The sequence below is a fragment of the Botrytis fragariae genome (genome assembly GCF_013461495.1).
Source record: "Botrytis fragariae strain BVB16 chromosome Unknown tig00000112, whole genome shotgun sequence".
Taxonomy (NCBI): Eukaryota; Fungi; Ascomycota; class Leotiomycetes; order Helotiales; family Sclerotiniaceae; genus Botrytis; species Botrytis fragariae.
Window position 1 is genome coordinate 1738901 of NW_023500997.1, and position 15632 is coordinate 1754532.

The window sequence follows — 15632 nt, forward strand, 5'->3', positions numbered from 1 at the left end:
TTGAGATCAGTGTAGGCAATAGTATTTCCCGTAATCAATATACAGGTCGATATAGTAATAATTATTGGATTTTTCTAAAATATTGACATATATAATATTGAAACTTATAGCACTGAAAATATTCAATATTATTTGTTATTTGATATTATTAACAATATAATGAAATACTAAAATATACTTTAAATATATATTTCATAGCCTAATATAGATAGGAATGGATCTTTTATAATGAATTCCAGTATTTCAATTTATTGCTAGTATCTTTTAGATATAGGAATAAATACCAAAGTAATATAACCCCCTTTCCAAACGTACTAACTGCTACACAAATATGCTAATATGCGCCACAGTTTTACTGCAGTATACTATTGCCTACACTATTTGAGATTACAGAGGAGTGGCAGAGTGACAACGGAAATCTTAAGATTGCGGATAATGATTTTATCCTGTAGTGGAATATCAGTATGGGTGATAATTACCCTCGCTCTCCAAGTATAAATAGTGTTTCTCTCTGAAATTGAGAATCCATATTTGGATACTTTGATTATTGCTAGGGTCTCGCAGGAAGAAACATCGATAACGCATCTATAGCAAGTAGATTGAGTGCTGGAAGCAATATGTTTCTGATGAAATGATGGATGCATTGTGGAATTTCATCTCACTCCTCAGTCCTGATAGAGGCAGAAGCCTTGTGGAATAGTTACCTTCCTTCCGCAGGTTGAGAATAGAGAGGAAGTAAGCTTCGATTCGATTCACTTCGGTTGGATAGTGTGGGATGTTGTATTCTCTAAACTAGCTCCACTTCAAACTTTCTGTTTGAGTAGCTGATCATTGAAATCAAGTTGATGTGTCTGGGTTGTAGAGTTGAGTAGTGCTGAGTAGATATTGACTCGCTTAGCAAGAGATCGATCAATACAGTACCAATATCCATTCTCTCAATTTAATACAAGAAGTTGGACTATGATGTATGTGCGGTTTATATGGAGGGTTAGATAGATAAATAACAAATAGGTACCCATACGTAGTTTGAAATACTCATCCTGCGCTACAAGATTGGAAAGTTAGATCGGAGTCTGAGTATGAGTTGATGTTGCGAAGTGAGGGGTTATTGGCATGGTTTTCTTTGGTTTTCTGTTTTGTGTTTTATGCTGTGTGTTTTATATTTCATGAATATTATCATTAGGATTACTGTTGTCGCACATTTATTTTGTTTTGTTTTGTTGTTGCTGCTGTTGTTTTTGTTGTTCAGAGATTAGATGAGTAGTTGAGGATCCTCGATGAGTTTAGACGGTGAGAATGAAAATGAGATGGAATGGCTGCTGTAGAGCCAAGAGGGGGGTGTGATTGATTGGTGTTAGGAATTTGAGGAGATAATCATGGGTCTATAGTAAGTTCTGGGTGTTCGAATCTGGGTTGCTGATTTGGGGCATGGTGAGTATGATGGGCAGGTGTTTATATAGTCGTTTGCGAAGTGGATTTTGCACGGGATGGGATGGGATATATGAGGATAAGTGAGTGAATCCATGACCAAGAGCTCACTTGACAAGTATACCTCTCATATCTATCTGGAAAACATGTGATAAAGATCAAGTAAGCGATTCGAAAGTAGTTAAGAATCTATACATATTTTCTCCTGATACAGATCTCATGAGATGGGATATTGTTACGCGCCTGTAAACATAACGACTAAAAGATGGGACTTTTGTTGTTCGTTTGTAGGGAATGAAAATCATTCTATCTTGTGTGCTTGATTTTTATCGGAGTTAGAGATTGGATTATGATTTTTGGTTGTGGGATGATAGGAATTCACGAGGTGTTGTTATTCTTCGCTTCGTATTGTCATTTGGGGAGAAGTGGGATGCCATTATCACTACAAGTCATCACCGCCGAAACGTCAAACACTAATCTTTAGCATCTAACATCAGTAACTGTGAATGTACACAAGATACGATATCATCTGCTCTACACCATAGTCTTGAAACCCCGCCGCAAAATTCCCTATGCTGTTCGTCCTAATGCCAAAGCTCACTCTTGATGGAAGATTGAACTCAGAGTAGTCGAAGGTATTTTATACACACAGGATGTTTCAAATTAGTTCTTACACACCCCTGTAGTGGCAAAGTTAATATTCCGGACGAAGAGAAATTCAATATAAACCTCTACACAAATTTCTATTTTATATATTACAATATTAATATATATATTTATTAATAATAAATAAAACTTTTTATTACTAACGAATCAAATCGGTTCTTTTTGTAACCTATTTATTATTGAATTTCAATAAGAAAAAAGAAAATAAGGGCTTTATATGACCTTATTGCTTTTGAAGATTAGAATTGAAAACAAAGTGAACAAAAAGGTGCAAGTATAAAAGTTAGAAAGAGAAGGGGAGCAAGTATAAAAATTAGAGGGTGGATAGAAAGCATTAGCTGAAAGTTTAAAAGGAAATAGATTTTTTCGAAAATATATTACTTTTATTTTATTCTTTAATTATAAGCTTTATTATTATACTATAAATATATAATACATTAAATAAACAAGAATTTCACTTATTTCCAATCTTTATATAAATAAATTCGAATTCAATAAAAGATTCAAAATAAAAATATGATAGAAAAATTAATAATTCTTAATAGATTCTAATTGAAATACTTAAAAGAACTTTTTTATTATTTTATTGAAATCTAATAAGAAATTAATTTAGAAGGAAACAAAAAGAAAAAGAGGGAGAAGGATTAAAAAGCAAGTAAAACCTAGAAGCTTTCTATTTGATAAATAATTATTACTTTAAATCGAAACTTTCAATTAATCTTTCAGAATTCAAGAAATTCATTAAGAACTTATTAATTAGAATAAGCTTTGTAAGGTATGGAGACTTAAATTGATTATATTAATACTTTAAAAACGATTTATTCAATATATAATAAAGGTATTGTAGAATTTATAGTAATTACAAAAGGATCACTTCATTAACCACGGATTCTGCTACCACAGGGATGTCACTAGGCTTATTATCACTTCTTCCATAGCGAATCCCATTCACTTATTTTCTAAATTACTTAATACAGAGTTTCCAAACCCCTCGAGTACTCGGAAATTAAAGAAGTCGAGCTCGAACTTAGAATCATGCTAGGTTGGTACAGGTTGAAGAAATATAGTTAGACACAAGAAAACAGAGTGTGCATCTATACTCTCGTAGCTTGAAATATGCTGAAATGTTCAGATAAAAATACTAGGGTCTTGAATATCCACAATGATAGCAGTGAAACAACAGCGGGATTCGTGTAGTTATTAGATGATAAATCCACGATCAAATTTTCAGATGGTGAGATCTTCAGGTATCTGGATCCAATATTTCCAGCATCCATAATTCAACCAGACAAAGAGAGCCCAAAGTGATTTTGCAACTCAGCAAACAAGACCTGTCAAGGTCGATGCCATTTCGATACCTTGACTTTTCGAAGAATCGAAGAATAGGTTTGAAATACCTCTTTATATTTGAGTGAGATTTGAGTGAGATTTGATTTGAGGTTTGTGAAGTGAGAAGCAAGAAGTGGATGATATTGCGCGGTTTCAACTTGGGAGTATTTAAGGGAGACCATTCCCAGGGTTACTGGATCACGCATATAATGTGCCAGAAATCAAAGGATCGAGGAGTCTCAAGGGAGGTCTGCGGTAATTACGCCGGGACTTTTGCGCTTGATCTTTGGGTTTCTCTGGCGCCTTTGGCGACAGGGGAAGAGAGTCAAGAAAGTGAGATGAAAAAGATGGGGATGAAAGATGGTCAAACTTCAAAATCGCTGCCATTGTGCGGATCTCCCTTTCCTATTCATCAATAGTGACAACAAACGCTAGTAATAGTGTAAATACAAACATACAATAATTACCCAATAAACCACACACTAGCATGTAATAATTACCGCGAGCATTCTTTACTTCATACCATGTAAAGTATATACTTTACTAGCCTGTTGAATGTCTATTTCCTGCCCTCATTCCTCAATATACAATCACGAAACAGAATAGTCGAGGGAGATCTTTACATTACTGGAATTGGTATTAGAAATTCTAGACATCAGATTTGGAGGAATAAAGTGGAGATTTTCACTTTAGCAACATGTTCAGCATTTCATACCGCTGGACTTCAAGACCTGAGATCAAAGTAGCTATTCACTTATTCACCCAGTTAGTGCTAAGGCTAGCACAACAATTTGCAGTCAAAGCAGCATATAAATTCCCTCCCAACCCCAATTTCCTCCTCCACAATATCTCAAGAATGAATGAAAATTGACCGATGGGATTTCCACCCTGCTTGGATTTGGATAGGAAATTCGATATTGTGAGTATGTGTCCAATTTATAGAATTCGGGCATTATAAAAATCCAACTAATAGGTGAGCAAAGATATAACTATGAATCTGCCCCTCCCCCCCGCCGCCACTTTAGAAAGAACAGCAAGAGGTCTTAACTGTCATTATATTACCGCCCATCAGATGACAACGAAACTGACTTATCAGACGACTTTTTTCTAATAGAGATAAAAATATTCATCGCATCCCCTCTCCCTCCACAGGGAAATTCATGTTCCCAGCAACTTTCAAATCACAGCGATTTGCTAGCCCAAGAATCCTGGCTATCTCTGTGTACTTGTCCGTTTCTATACATTTCAAACACTGCGATACTACCAACTAAGAGTTTATATACCTAGTAATAAACGAAAGAGCTTCAAACGACACTTCACACCTTGAGAATCGATAACCATTCACTAGTCTGTATAATTTGTAAAACTACAATATCTAAAATTCTCACGTGCTGAGACACAATAGTCGCCCCCATTCGCATCCAATTCCAAACTTCAAATCATTCTTCACTTCCACCTTCGTCTTTATTCCTATAACAACAGAGCAACAACAACCCATCATCCACTACCAAAAAAGAAACCTCAAAGGTCATCGAATTTAAATATAAAATCTAAGTAAAATATCTATATAGGTGCATATAGATAGAAAGTTCAAACAATCCGCGGTACTAACCACCATCCCATCTCGTTTCAAAACATCACACACATATCAATCAAGCTGATAGGTCAAATCATCCGACTGAAAGTTAACACGTTCAGCATATGGTAAATTTTTGAAAAAAGAGTGCTCGATAGCTATCCTAAACAATACAATTTCGTTCCATCCCCTCGTTTGATAAGATGAACAGAGAAAAAAAAAAGGGGGGGGGATGAGATCACATCTTATTAATTCGGTATCACAATAATATCATGCACAACTGTCTGCCAACTGAACCACAATACGACCGAAGTGAGTGTATATAGCATATCATGTTCTGGAAAAAAATCTCGTCATTGCATTCCAATCTAACGTACGTAGTTGTACTTTTTAGCCAAGAATTGGATGAAAAGAAAATGAATGTAAAGAAAAATATACATGTGAAAGAAGATGGAGATAGACTACTCCCATGATTTCTCATTTTATATCGCCAAGAACGCCAATTAAACCCATCCACCCCACTACCTGACTACCATCCTTTCTATCCCCGAATTTCGATCCAGTATATCAGTTTCCATGTCCTCGTCATCGTAATATAATCACGCCGGACCCGTCCTCGCTAGAACCTCACTGAGATGTTTTAAATCATTCTGCGCCTTCTCATCTCTTTCCAAAATACTTCTAATAGCCTGCCATTCCAGATCTCTCATTTGATAAGCCTGTGGCATTAAGAAACCAACTGTCGGAGCCCTTGCATAGTCACCTAGTATTCTCAACGCAACAGCTTCACCTTCCACTTGAGCAATTCGTCTTTGCTCTTCTAAGTTCTGTTGTTGATGTCTTTCCTCAGGTTTTCCGACAAAAGATGGCTGGAAAGAACCTTGAGGGGTAACAGGACTAGGAGACATACCTGAACCCGAATGACTGATTGACATTTGGCGTTGAGCAATACCACCCGCAGTAAGAGGGCTGTGGGGATCAGTTGCACCATCAAATGATTGGATCCGTGAAGGTTGTTCCCATCCATTACGTACAACCAAGGTTACTAGTATTGAAGGCTCTGGTCTATCTTCTGGTAGATTGTGTTCTGCAAGATTGACAACAAAGTCTGGGATATTGCCAGGTCCAGGAGGGACTGGAACTAAATACGTATCTCGTACATTTCCCGGACCCTTGTTAGTAAGTACTCCATAACGTTTCTTGTCATGAAAGTAATTATACAAGTCAAGAAATTCCGATGATCCAGAAGTTGGTGTTATGTTGATGACAATTACATCAGATGGTGGACTATATCGAAGACCACATAAATATTCATTGGCTTTGTCTGCATCAATTCTACCATGAACCTTTAAATCTTTATGAAGAAGTTCAGACCATGGAGTTTGCATACGATTGCGACTCAAATCTGGACCAGCAACTTGTTTAGCATATGCTGAGAATTTTGCTACCGAATCCATGCTCATTGTACCTTTCCAAACAATGTCTGGATCTGAGGGGTCTTCAACTGGAGAGTATGGCGGGGATTCATTATCATCTTGAAGCATTTTGTCAACATCAGGATCATCTCCAGGTCCATTCAAAGGCGGTGCGTTCGATGCCCTTCTATAATGATCGGAATTGCGTTGTTTGTTGGTGGAAGGATGAGGTGATTGAACACTCGAAAAGACTTTGTTGATATCAAAATTTCCTGTTGCGGAACTTTGCGTTGAGCCCTTTCTCAAAGCTGGTTGTTTGGTATCAATATTTAGAGGTGTTTTTGGCGTTGATGAAGTGCGGACTTTATCATGTGATGGATAGTCTTCAGGAATTTCTGGTACCTCAACCTCGTTTTCGGGTGAGTGAGACCTAGACCTATCACCCATACCAGCATTCGGATCCAACATTTCTCGTCGACGTGCTGCAGACATTGGAATATCAGGATATTCATTAGGATTGGTGTCGTCTTCGATTATTTCCTCACCTTTGTGAGTTCTTCGAATTCGTGGACCATCATCTGTGATCATGATGGATTGTTTGTCGGCTCTTGCTTTCATGAGTGCTGTTTCACGTTTCAACTCTTTACTTGCCATATCATCCGTTGTCATGACCGCCAAGGCCTGAGGTGATAATGATTGCGACAGCAAACCATTACATAACTCTTGATTTTGTTTCAAATTGAGAAATATCGAACGGATCTGTTTGATGGAGGCTGACTTGTTTGGGTGTGTGCTACGAACGGCTGCTTCGATTTGAATAGCAAGTCGTTCTGCCTTTGCATCAATGGTATCATCGGGTCGTAAGGTATAATAACGCTCTTCAATAGCATGTGGAATGGCTTGAAGTAAACCCTTCTTAATCAGAGTAACCTGGCCTTGTTGCTCTGCTTCGAGTTCAGAGATTTTGCTAGGTAAGTCTGATGGCGGAGAAGCTCTAGGTGTAGGACGAGACAACGTCTTGCGGACTTTAGTCGAAGATTCCTAAAATACAGTTAGCATGATTCATTCCGCGGTGAAACCAATGACTTACTTTAATAGCTTCTTTATCTTGGGATTCATCTCTTGTCTTGCGTTTTTGACTGGAGGCCTTTGCAGGCGAATCTTTCTGTGTTTCTTTTTTGGCCGGAACTGAAGGGGACTGTAGCTTTCCATTCGCAGGGGTTACATCGCGCTTTTGATCGCTTGTTCTCTTCTTCCCTTTCTTGCCCTTCTTCCTCGCCGCTTCCTCAGCATCTTGTCTCTCTTGCTCTGCCTTTTCCTCTTCGTGCTTTTCTTGCCTTGCGATCCAAGGTTGTTCACCTCTAGCAATTCCATCCAAGAGTTCTTTGTGGGCTTCTGGCGCACATTTTTCGCAAGTGTATTTATCTGGTGTATCTTCCTCATATGGACTTACACCTACGCAAACGTTATGTTGCCAGACAGCGCAAATGTCGCAAGCGATCCAAGCAGCTTCATCATCATCCGTAGTCGAAGTAACTCCACAGACACATCGTATGACCTCAACTTCTTCTTCTTCTTCTTGAATAGCCGTCTTTTTCCCACTCTTCTTTCCTTTCTTTTTTGTTTCGATAGGTTGATCAAGCTCATGAGCTTTCGGGTGCTGTCCTTTTGTCGCTCGCGACGACTTCCTAACGTCTGTAGAATCCCTGTTAGTTATTTCCTCGTGTGATAGTATTCGAGGGGAAGCATTTTGCCAATTCCTTGCGCGAAGCAAGTGGGTTGACCTGCGAAGAGGTAACTATTACTTACCGGCCATAATAAAGGATATTATCAATGATACAAAGGTTCAAATTTTCTTGTGGACGCGAATTCGATGATTACAAGGGATGAATATACGCCCTGGAGCTGAATTTCAAAGTACGCGTTGATGAATTGATTTCACGCGATCACTGGCTCTACGAACAAGCTATGGGTTTGTTGAAGAAAGGGTAATATGTAGAAAAGAAATAAGAAGCTATCAAAAGGTCATGGAAAGCTTCTCTTTGTAATCCTTCCCCAAATACAATCAGATGGAGTCGCGATTTTGGCTTTTTTTTCTGGGTATTGTTGATAGCCGGTTGTGACGGACAAGCTTCAAATCAATTGACCGCGTGTATTGAATGCGCAAAATAGCTTTGAAGAACTTGATAGAGTCAAGAATTGTTGATCGCAGTATGATGATGAAGGTATTCGAGACAATGCGACAAGGTATTTCGACACTTGATGGGCAGTAAAGGCTTGTTGATTGCTATTTGAGCGTTTCGTTTTGTTGTATTATGGTTATGTTCTGAGAATTTGAGATAGGGCAGAAGGAAGGCGGAGATTGATCGATTTTCGCTCATTGGTGAGGCAAAGAGGCAAGGCTGGCTTAGAAATTCCAAGATTTTTCCAAGGTGCGGGGACATGATCATGTGATATCGGAGATTGTAAGATCCGATCATGGAGCTAATGATTAGATATCGAAGATAAGTTCGAGCTGATTAGGTGTTAGCGTCTTGGCACCAAAGAGCTCCAGCTTTGACCTTGAAACCTTGAAGAGCTCGATTGAAAATCTTAAGGAGCTTCAGCCTCGACAAATGCATCACTGACAACATAGTTCAAGAATATTCAAGCTTGAATACAACAGCCAGTACATAATAAACCACTCTATTTCTGAATATCGCCGATTCTTCCTTATATGATTGAGCAATTCCTATCAAAGTCATCATAATAATCATGGCAGATGTTCGTTCACTCCTCAAGAATGAGCGAGTTGCCCGTCGCATACAACATAAACATGCTGGTTATTCAACTGCTGGTAACTTGATGTGCCTCGTCTGTCATTTACAAATGAAGAGTGAATCATTATGGGAAGGTCATTTACGATCACCAGGACATGTTTTACGACTCTCAAAACAACAAGAAGCAGAACGTGAACGCAATGCGACAGCGGACACAAACAGCAACGAGGGAAATAGTAAAAAGAGAAAATTGGACGATGAGGATGAGGATATGGATATGGATCATGGTACCTTGAAGAAGCGCAGTAAAGCTACACCTACTGCTTTGGAAGGGTTTTTTGTTCCAGCAGAGGACTCATCAAAAGAAAGATCCGAATCACCTTCAAAATCCGCGATACCTCATGATCTGCAAATTCCTTCTCGTCCTGCAACGCCAGCGAAACCAACCAAATCACCGCCTCCAAATAAACAAGCTAATGTGGATGAAGACGAATGGGCTGCATTCGAAGCAGATATTGCCGCTGCGAATGTTCCAACAGAAGTCGAATCAGAGGCTGTTATATTTGCGCCTGCAATGACCACGGCGGAAGTGGAAGCTCGAACAGCCGAAGAAGAGAAAGCGCGGAGAAAGGAGAAATTCGAAGCTGAGGTAGAGGGAGATAAAGAGGATGCAAGTAGAAAGTTACAAGAAGAATTTGAGGAAATGGAAGGCTTGGAACAGAGAGTGAAGCGGCTCCGAGAGAAACGAGAAGCTTTGAGGTCGAAAGAAAAGGAAGCGATCGCAACGGTATCAATACCAACAGAAGAATCTGCAGCCAATGATGTATTGGAAGACAACGACGACGACGACGACGACGATGATGACGATGAGGATGATTGGGATGGATTCAGATTAAGATGATCATCAAATCTGGATTTGTACTAATACGGAGGCTGGCAATAACGATGTTTGATATCGTGTGATTATACCCTATTTAATAAAGCAGGATATCTGCTCCTCAATTATGAGGATGTACAACTGAACACGTTCAGTTTTAATCTGGACATAGTCCTATTGATATACCGAAGTGAAGTGGGATTATTATGGATGACATGCAGTTTATGTTTAGCAAGTGCTAAGGCCAAGATATGGTTCAATCAAATGCTCATTGTCCCACGATCATTAACTGAGATGGTTTCCAGCAAATTATTTGCAACGTGTTTACACTTTCGGTCCATATTTATGGATGGGCCCATCGATTCATTGTCGTCAAGCAAACATTGATCCGCCCGCCTTCTCGTCACTTCAGTTTTCCCTTGAGAAAGCGAAGAATTTCGCCCTTACAAAGCCGATTGTCGTTGCATACCAATATCAATCACAATTGCAAGAGCAGACAAGTTGCAGAAGGTTATTCAGATAGCAAACAATTGATAACATTCTCCAAGAAACAATTCCCAAAAACTCCAAATATTTCTCAGCCCAAATCAAAGCCACTTCCCCATCCACTCCAAACCTTGCTTCATCGAATCCTCCAGACACGCTCTTTCAAGTGGATCATCTGGATTTCCTCTGACCGCGAACCCATGTCTTCCAGGTTTATAAACCCTATGTTCCATTTCCGGTACCTTCCTCCCCTTCTCCCTCTCCTTCTGATGAATTTCCTCAATAATTCCCTTCGATTTAATCGAAACCGCTACATCATTTTCTCCCCATCCATAACTGATTGGTACAATCAATCCCTCCACATCTCTGGGAAACACCAGATTACTCGGATGTAATGCAACGACTGCATCTATTAATGGTTTCTTAACCCCATCAATCGAAATCATATTTGATTCCAACCCAGCACGAATAGCATATCGACCTCCCCAACAATACCCCACCATCCCAATCTTTCTCTCTCCCTTCGTCTCCATCCTCAACTTCCCCAAAAATTCATTACAAACCGCGCTACACCTCGCTTCTTTATGTCGACCCATCCACATCAGAAAACTTGGCGCACTAGCCAAGATTCCCGTATATTTCCCCAGCGTCCCCTGTTTACTCGCATCCACGGGAATCAACAAATCGGCCACTTTAAGCCCAACGGGATCACCTTCGAAAAAATCAGGCACATACACGAGATATTCTCCAGAAGCGGCAAAAGCGTCTGCAAGAAGAAGATTGTTGGGGAGGAGGTGCCCGAATATATCGGTGTAGAGTACGATTGTTGCGCGCGAGGTGGAAGGGTTGCCCACGATGTAGGTGCGGAGACCGTGTATGGTTTGGTAGTCGCCGATGGGGAGGCCGGCGTGGATGGTTCCCTTGCGGTGAATTAGTTGGGATCTTGGAGTGATGAAATTGGGCGGAATTGATGTACCTTGATGCATTCATTGCATGGTGAATCCATTGTAGACATTTTAGTAGTGAGGTTTGTATCTCGCAATAAATACAATAGAAAACTTGCGGAGTTGAGAATCAAAATAGCTCAAAGGGGTAATCGCTTATACTGGTGGACCTTAATCTTTATCTCAAAGAAGCGAAAGTGGAAGGAAGCCGAATTACAGATGTATGTACGATTTGACTAGGTCGCGAAATATCAAACGCAAAAGTAAGTAAGTAGGCAGTGAATAAGTAGTAGATAGTAAACTGTGACTGGACTGATATTTTTGCTATCTTCAAATCGCAGCGACAACACCGCCTTTATAGAAAACCCCATTTCGTAAATTCAATATCTGATATATCATTTCGTTCATTCCTCGTCACTTGCTCGGCATTTTCTCGCGCTTTTTGGCTCGCACAGCCCCCTACACTCGGTTGGCGAGGATGGCACGTGATCTTGGCGTGCTGATGGAGTAAGCGTGAAGGATGCGCAACCCTGCGAATTTGGAGATTGGATTGGATAGATGGATAGATGGGTGGGAAAAGTGCTTATAAGTGATTGTTAGAGACTGGATAGATTGCAGGGGGGTTTTTTTGAGCATGGAATGGTAGGATAGGTGGTGGGTGGGTGTGTGGAAGATCGACTCATTGGAGAGTGTATTTGAGGCCGAGAAAAACGCGAGCTGGAATTTGGGGTTTGGAGTTGAGTGAAGGGTAGTGTTGGGCTAGCATGTTTTGTTTTGTTACGGAGGCTGGTGATGGGTATCTGTATTGGGAGAGAAATGATTGGATAATGCCCGAGTAGAACCTTCGAATAAATATATATTCTATACAACTCCTAACCATAATTCCATGATCCAACTAAAATTCCTCGAAGAAGGATATAAAACAGAATACCATCTAGATCCTCAGAACCGATGTGAACTTATAGAAAAGAGTGCCTCTTCATTCTTTCTTAGAGTGGGAGATCCATGACCTGCGCCGATTCTATCCATTCGTACCAATTCACGTCCATGTCGAGCTCCATGTTCACATCTACCTCTGTAAATATACCAGCTGAGGGGTCAATTTCGCTCCATGTAGGTGACATATCATTTGCCTTTACACCTGGACTATGGCGATACCACTCACTTGAGACGGGATTAACCCCGTCCTGTGATAGATATGAAGATTGTTCTATTCCTGTTTGACTTCGAGGATATACTGACTGGTCATCCAGATTTGATGATTTTTGCCCGGAAAAATTACTATCGTTAGTGTTCAGATTCGAGGAAGAGTCGTTGTGTTCGTACACCGATGTGGAATCAAGGCGCCGTTGAGTTGTAGGTGGGTCACTAGCAGTTGATTCTGGGGTATGCATCCCAGAAGGCCGTCTCTGATCCTCCATCTCTAGAGGTATTGCAACCAGCTTACGCCAACGCTCGCGGAAAACATTATCGGACTTTCCATCATAAGATGGTACTGGACTGGTTGGAAGCGGTATTTTCTCATCTTCTCTCTCTAGTTCAATGGCTGACCATGAATTCTCTCGCAGACGTTGTAGCTCAGCTACCCGATGTTTACGCGTCTTAGCCATAAGTTTCCGTAGCGGGACCCAAATGCGCGAGTTCTCGTCTCTTTCCGAAGTGTTAGTTAATTGCCGAGGAATTAACCATTTACTGTGAAGAGCGACCCAAGCTCGCTCGATAATGGGAGACCATTGGCGTCGAGAAGTTTCAATTAAGAGGTACACGATTGCGTGCCAATGCGTACAAGTCTGAAAAAGCCAATTCCAATTTTGACAATCCTTCTCGGAGTTAAGGGCATGGTTGTACTCGGCTACCTCAATGGCAGATATTAGGAGTTTTGTTCGAACTTTCTCAGAATGTTTCTCGCTGGGAGAGGAGAAGAGCACTGGGAGGTTAAGAATAAGATTCATTTTGGACACAACCATACGCGTTAAAGTTGATAGACACCAGGACGCAATGGTCTTACTCCCCATGTTGAATTGAAGAAAGTGTTTGTCGACTGTCCCGTAAAGTTCATGTAACAATCGGCTTTGAATTTCGGGACTTGACGGACTTTCTCCGATGCTTGAAGCCATCAACCGTCTCATAACATCACACATCTCGGCTGAAACAACAGTGAGAGTCATATCGGTTACACTTGAACGCGCTGGTGGCATATTCTGTGTATGAGGATTGAGGTCGACATCATTAATATTGAGTGGAAACTTTGTGTCAACACTATTACCAGTAGTACTCAGTTCCGTACCTTGATCCTCGGATGCTCGCAAATCCAGCAAACATACCGTCCACCATACTCTCCTACGAGTTTCAATCTCATAGGGGGTAAGGTTAGGAAAGTGAGAACCATCCCGATGAAGACCTAGAGCTTGAGCCATCCTTATGACCAGGCCAGTCATCATCCAGACAAATCTAGGACTCTCGTGACGCCGGACCAGAAAAAGAAAGATGAGTAGGGCTTTGACAAGGGTTATATCAGGCTCACTGAGGAAATCAGCTTTTGCAAGTGAATTTTCCAGACCCAGTCGATATTTGAAACTTAACTCCGATTTTGTACATCCGAAGTTGCTTATGACCTACGAGTAAGACAATTTCGTAAGCACAATAATTGAGACAAAGCCTCATTGAACTAGAAAACGCTTACCTCGTCTTCTTCCATCGAGGTTACGGTAGCATAATAGATGGAAAACATTAAAGCTTCATTTGTTGGCGTAAGTTCCTTGCCCTTATTTCCACGTAATTCACGGATCATGTCGGTGATGGCCGGAATGTCTACAATTCGCATGAATACGTGTATGTTTTCACAGTATACGTTCAGCAGAAAAGGTATCTGTGACGGCAATGGACGCAACTTAAAGAGGTCGGAATCAGAAAGGTTTATATTGTGTTTGAATAAAAAACCATGCCGCTCCGATGGTGTCCGCTCATGCTCCAATGTGGATGCCGTCCTCTCGGGTACATCCTCATTGTTTGAAAATATATCAGAATCAGCGTCGATGGCACCTCGAGTCTCCATTTGTAATCCCTCAATCTACTCTGGCGTCAATGATAGTAACTCATCAATGCATATAGCGGACATGATAAGAGAACTTTAACAAACCTACCTCATCATTCATTCGGGCCCAGAAACCACTACTTATGTAACGACTCCGGTTGACATCCTTTAGAACTAGCCTACCGAATTTCTTCTGCACATCAGAAGTATTTTCGACAGAGACGTTATCTTTGAAACTGTTTGAATCATGATTTAGATCGAGGGGTGAACTGTCAGAACCACCAAGTCCAAGCAACCCATCATCATTGGAATGCCCTGCTGTAGCATTGGCGTGCTCCAATTGGCCTCTTAGCTCCTTTACCAAATTTTCAAGATTATGAAGTCTCTCAATAATTGGATCGCCCTTGGAATTAACTTCTTGCCCTGGCTTTGCGCCATTTGACTCTGCTGCCGAGTTACCAGAGCGCTCGAGCCGGCGAGCCCATCGAGGAGGTCGATCAGTTGAGGGGAGTACGCATGGGATATTTGCTCTCCGGCAATTAGAACACGGTGACAACTTATCACAACGAACTTTTCGACTTCTGCATATTACACAGCTACGTAGTTTTACTGATGTAGCTGTTGTCTTGTCAGAAGTTGGAGTCGAGGAGGCCATATCCCGTGACTGCATGAGATCGCATGAGATCCGAGATATTTACAGTTCGAGGGTATTAGTGTAGCCTTTGTGAATAAATCCGTGATTTATTGTGCCATTTCTTCAAAGCTCATATCTAGTCTCTACGAAATATAGGGGTGAGAGATTTGATTTTGAACATTGATCGGACCAGAAGTTTTGTTTCATCAGGAATGGAGAAGTCCCATGTACCTAGTAGGTAAGCAGAGATAGGACGATCGATACGCGCCATGACCGTGGCAAGGTCATAGCATTAGATGCCACGTGAGGCATGCCGATAAAAAACCAACAACAATTACCATGACGAACTCAACTCTATGCTCGTCGCCCAACAAATCGAAGATATTTCATGGCAGTACCCTTGACCTCCTATCTCTGTTCGCATATATCATGTTCTCATCACTCGGAATGGTCGCAACCGGACTTCTGACAGCCATTTGACGAT

At 40.8% G+C, this 15632-nt stretch overlaps 4 protein-coding genes across 4 annotated transcripts; 1 reads left to right on the top strand and 3 right to left on the bottom strand.

Moving 5' to 3' along the window:
- Positions 1–5598: 5598 nt before the first annotated feature.
- On the bottom strand, positions 5599–8230 carry Bfra_008079 (putative spoc domain-containing protein; the record flags this gene model as incomplete). The annotated part of the gene is made up of 3 exons (XM_037338444.1): positions 5599–7455; positions 7505–8120; positions 8220–8230. 3 exons carry the CDS (start codon positions 8228–8230, stop codon positions 5599–5601), a joined length of 2484 nt encoding a protein of 827 aa, XP_037190507.1.
- Positions 8231–9168: 938 nt separating this feature from the next.
- Bfra_008080 (putative coiled-coil domain-containing protein 16 protein) lies at positions 9169–10074 on the top strand (the record flags this gene model as incomplete). The annotated part of the gene is made up of 1 exon (XM_037338445.1): positions 9169–10074. One exon carries the CDS (start codon positions 9169–9171, stop codon positions 10072–10074), a length of 906 nt encoding a protein of 301 aa, XP_037190508.1.
- A 563-nt stretch (positions 10075–10637) lies between these two features.
- Positions 10638–11551, bottom strand: Bfra_008081 (putative dienelactone hydrolase family protein; the record flags this gene model as incomplete). The annotated part of the gene is made up of 2 exons (XM_037338446.1): positions 10638–11456; positions 11513–11551. The coding sequence occupies 2 exons, from the start codon at positions 11549–11551 to the stop codon at positions 10638–10640; spliced, it is 858 nt and encodes a 285-aa protein (XP_037190509.1).
- A 918-nt stretch (positions 11552–12469) lies between these two features.
- Bfra_008082 (putative fungal specific transcription factor domain-containing protein) lies at positions 12470–15169 on the bottom strand (the record flags this gene model as incomplete). Its single annotated transcript, XM_037338447.1, has 3 exons — positions 12470–14095; positions 14164–14550; positions 14624–15169. The coding sequence occupies 3 exons, from the start codon at positions 15167–15169 to the stop codon at positions 12470–12472; spliced, it is 2559 nt and encodes an 852-aa protein (XP_037190510.1).
- Positions 15170–15632: the final 463 nt, after the last annotated feature.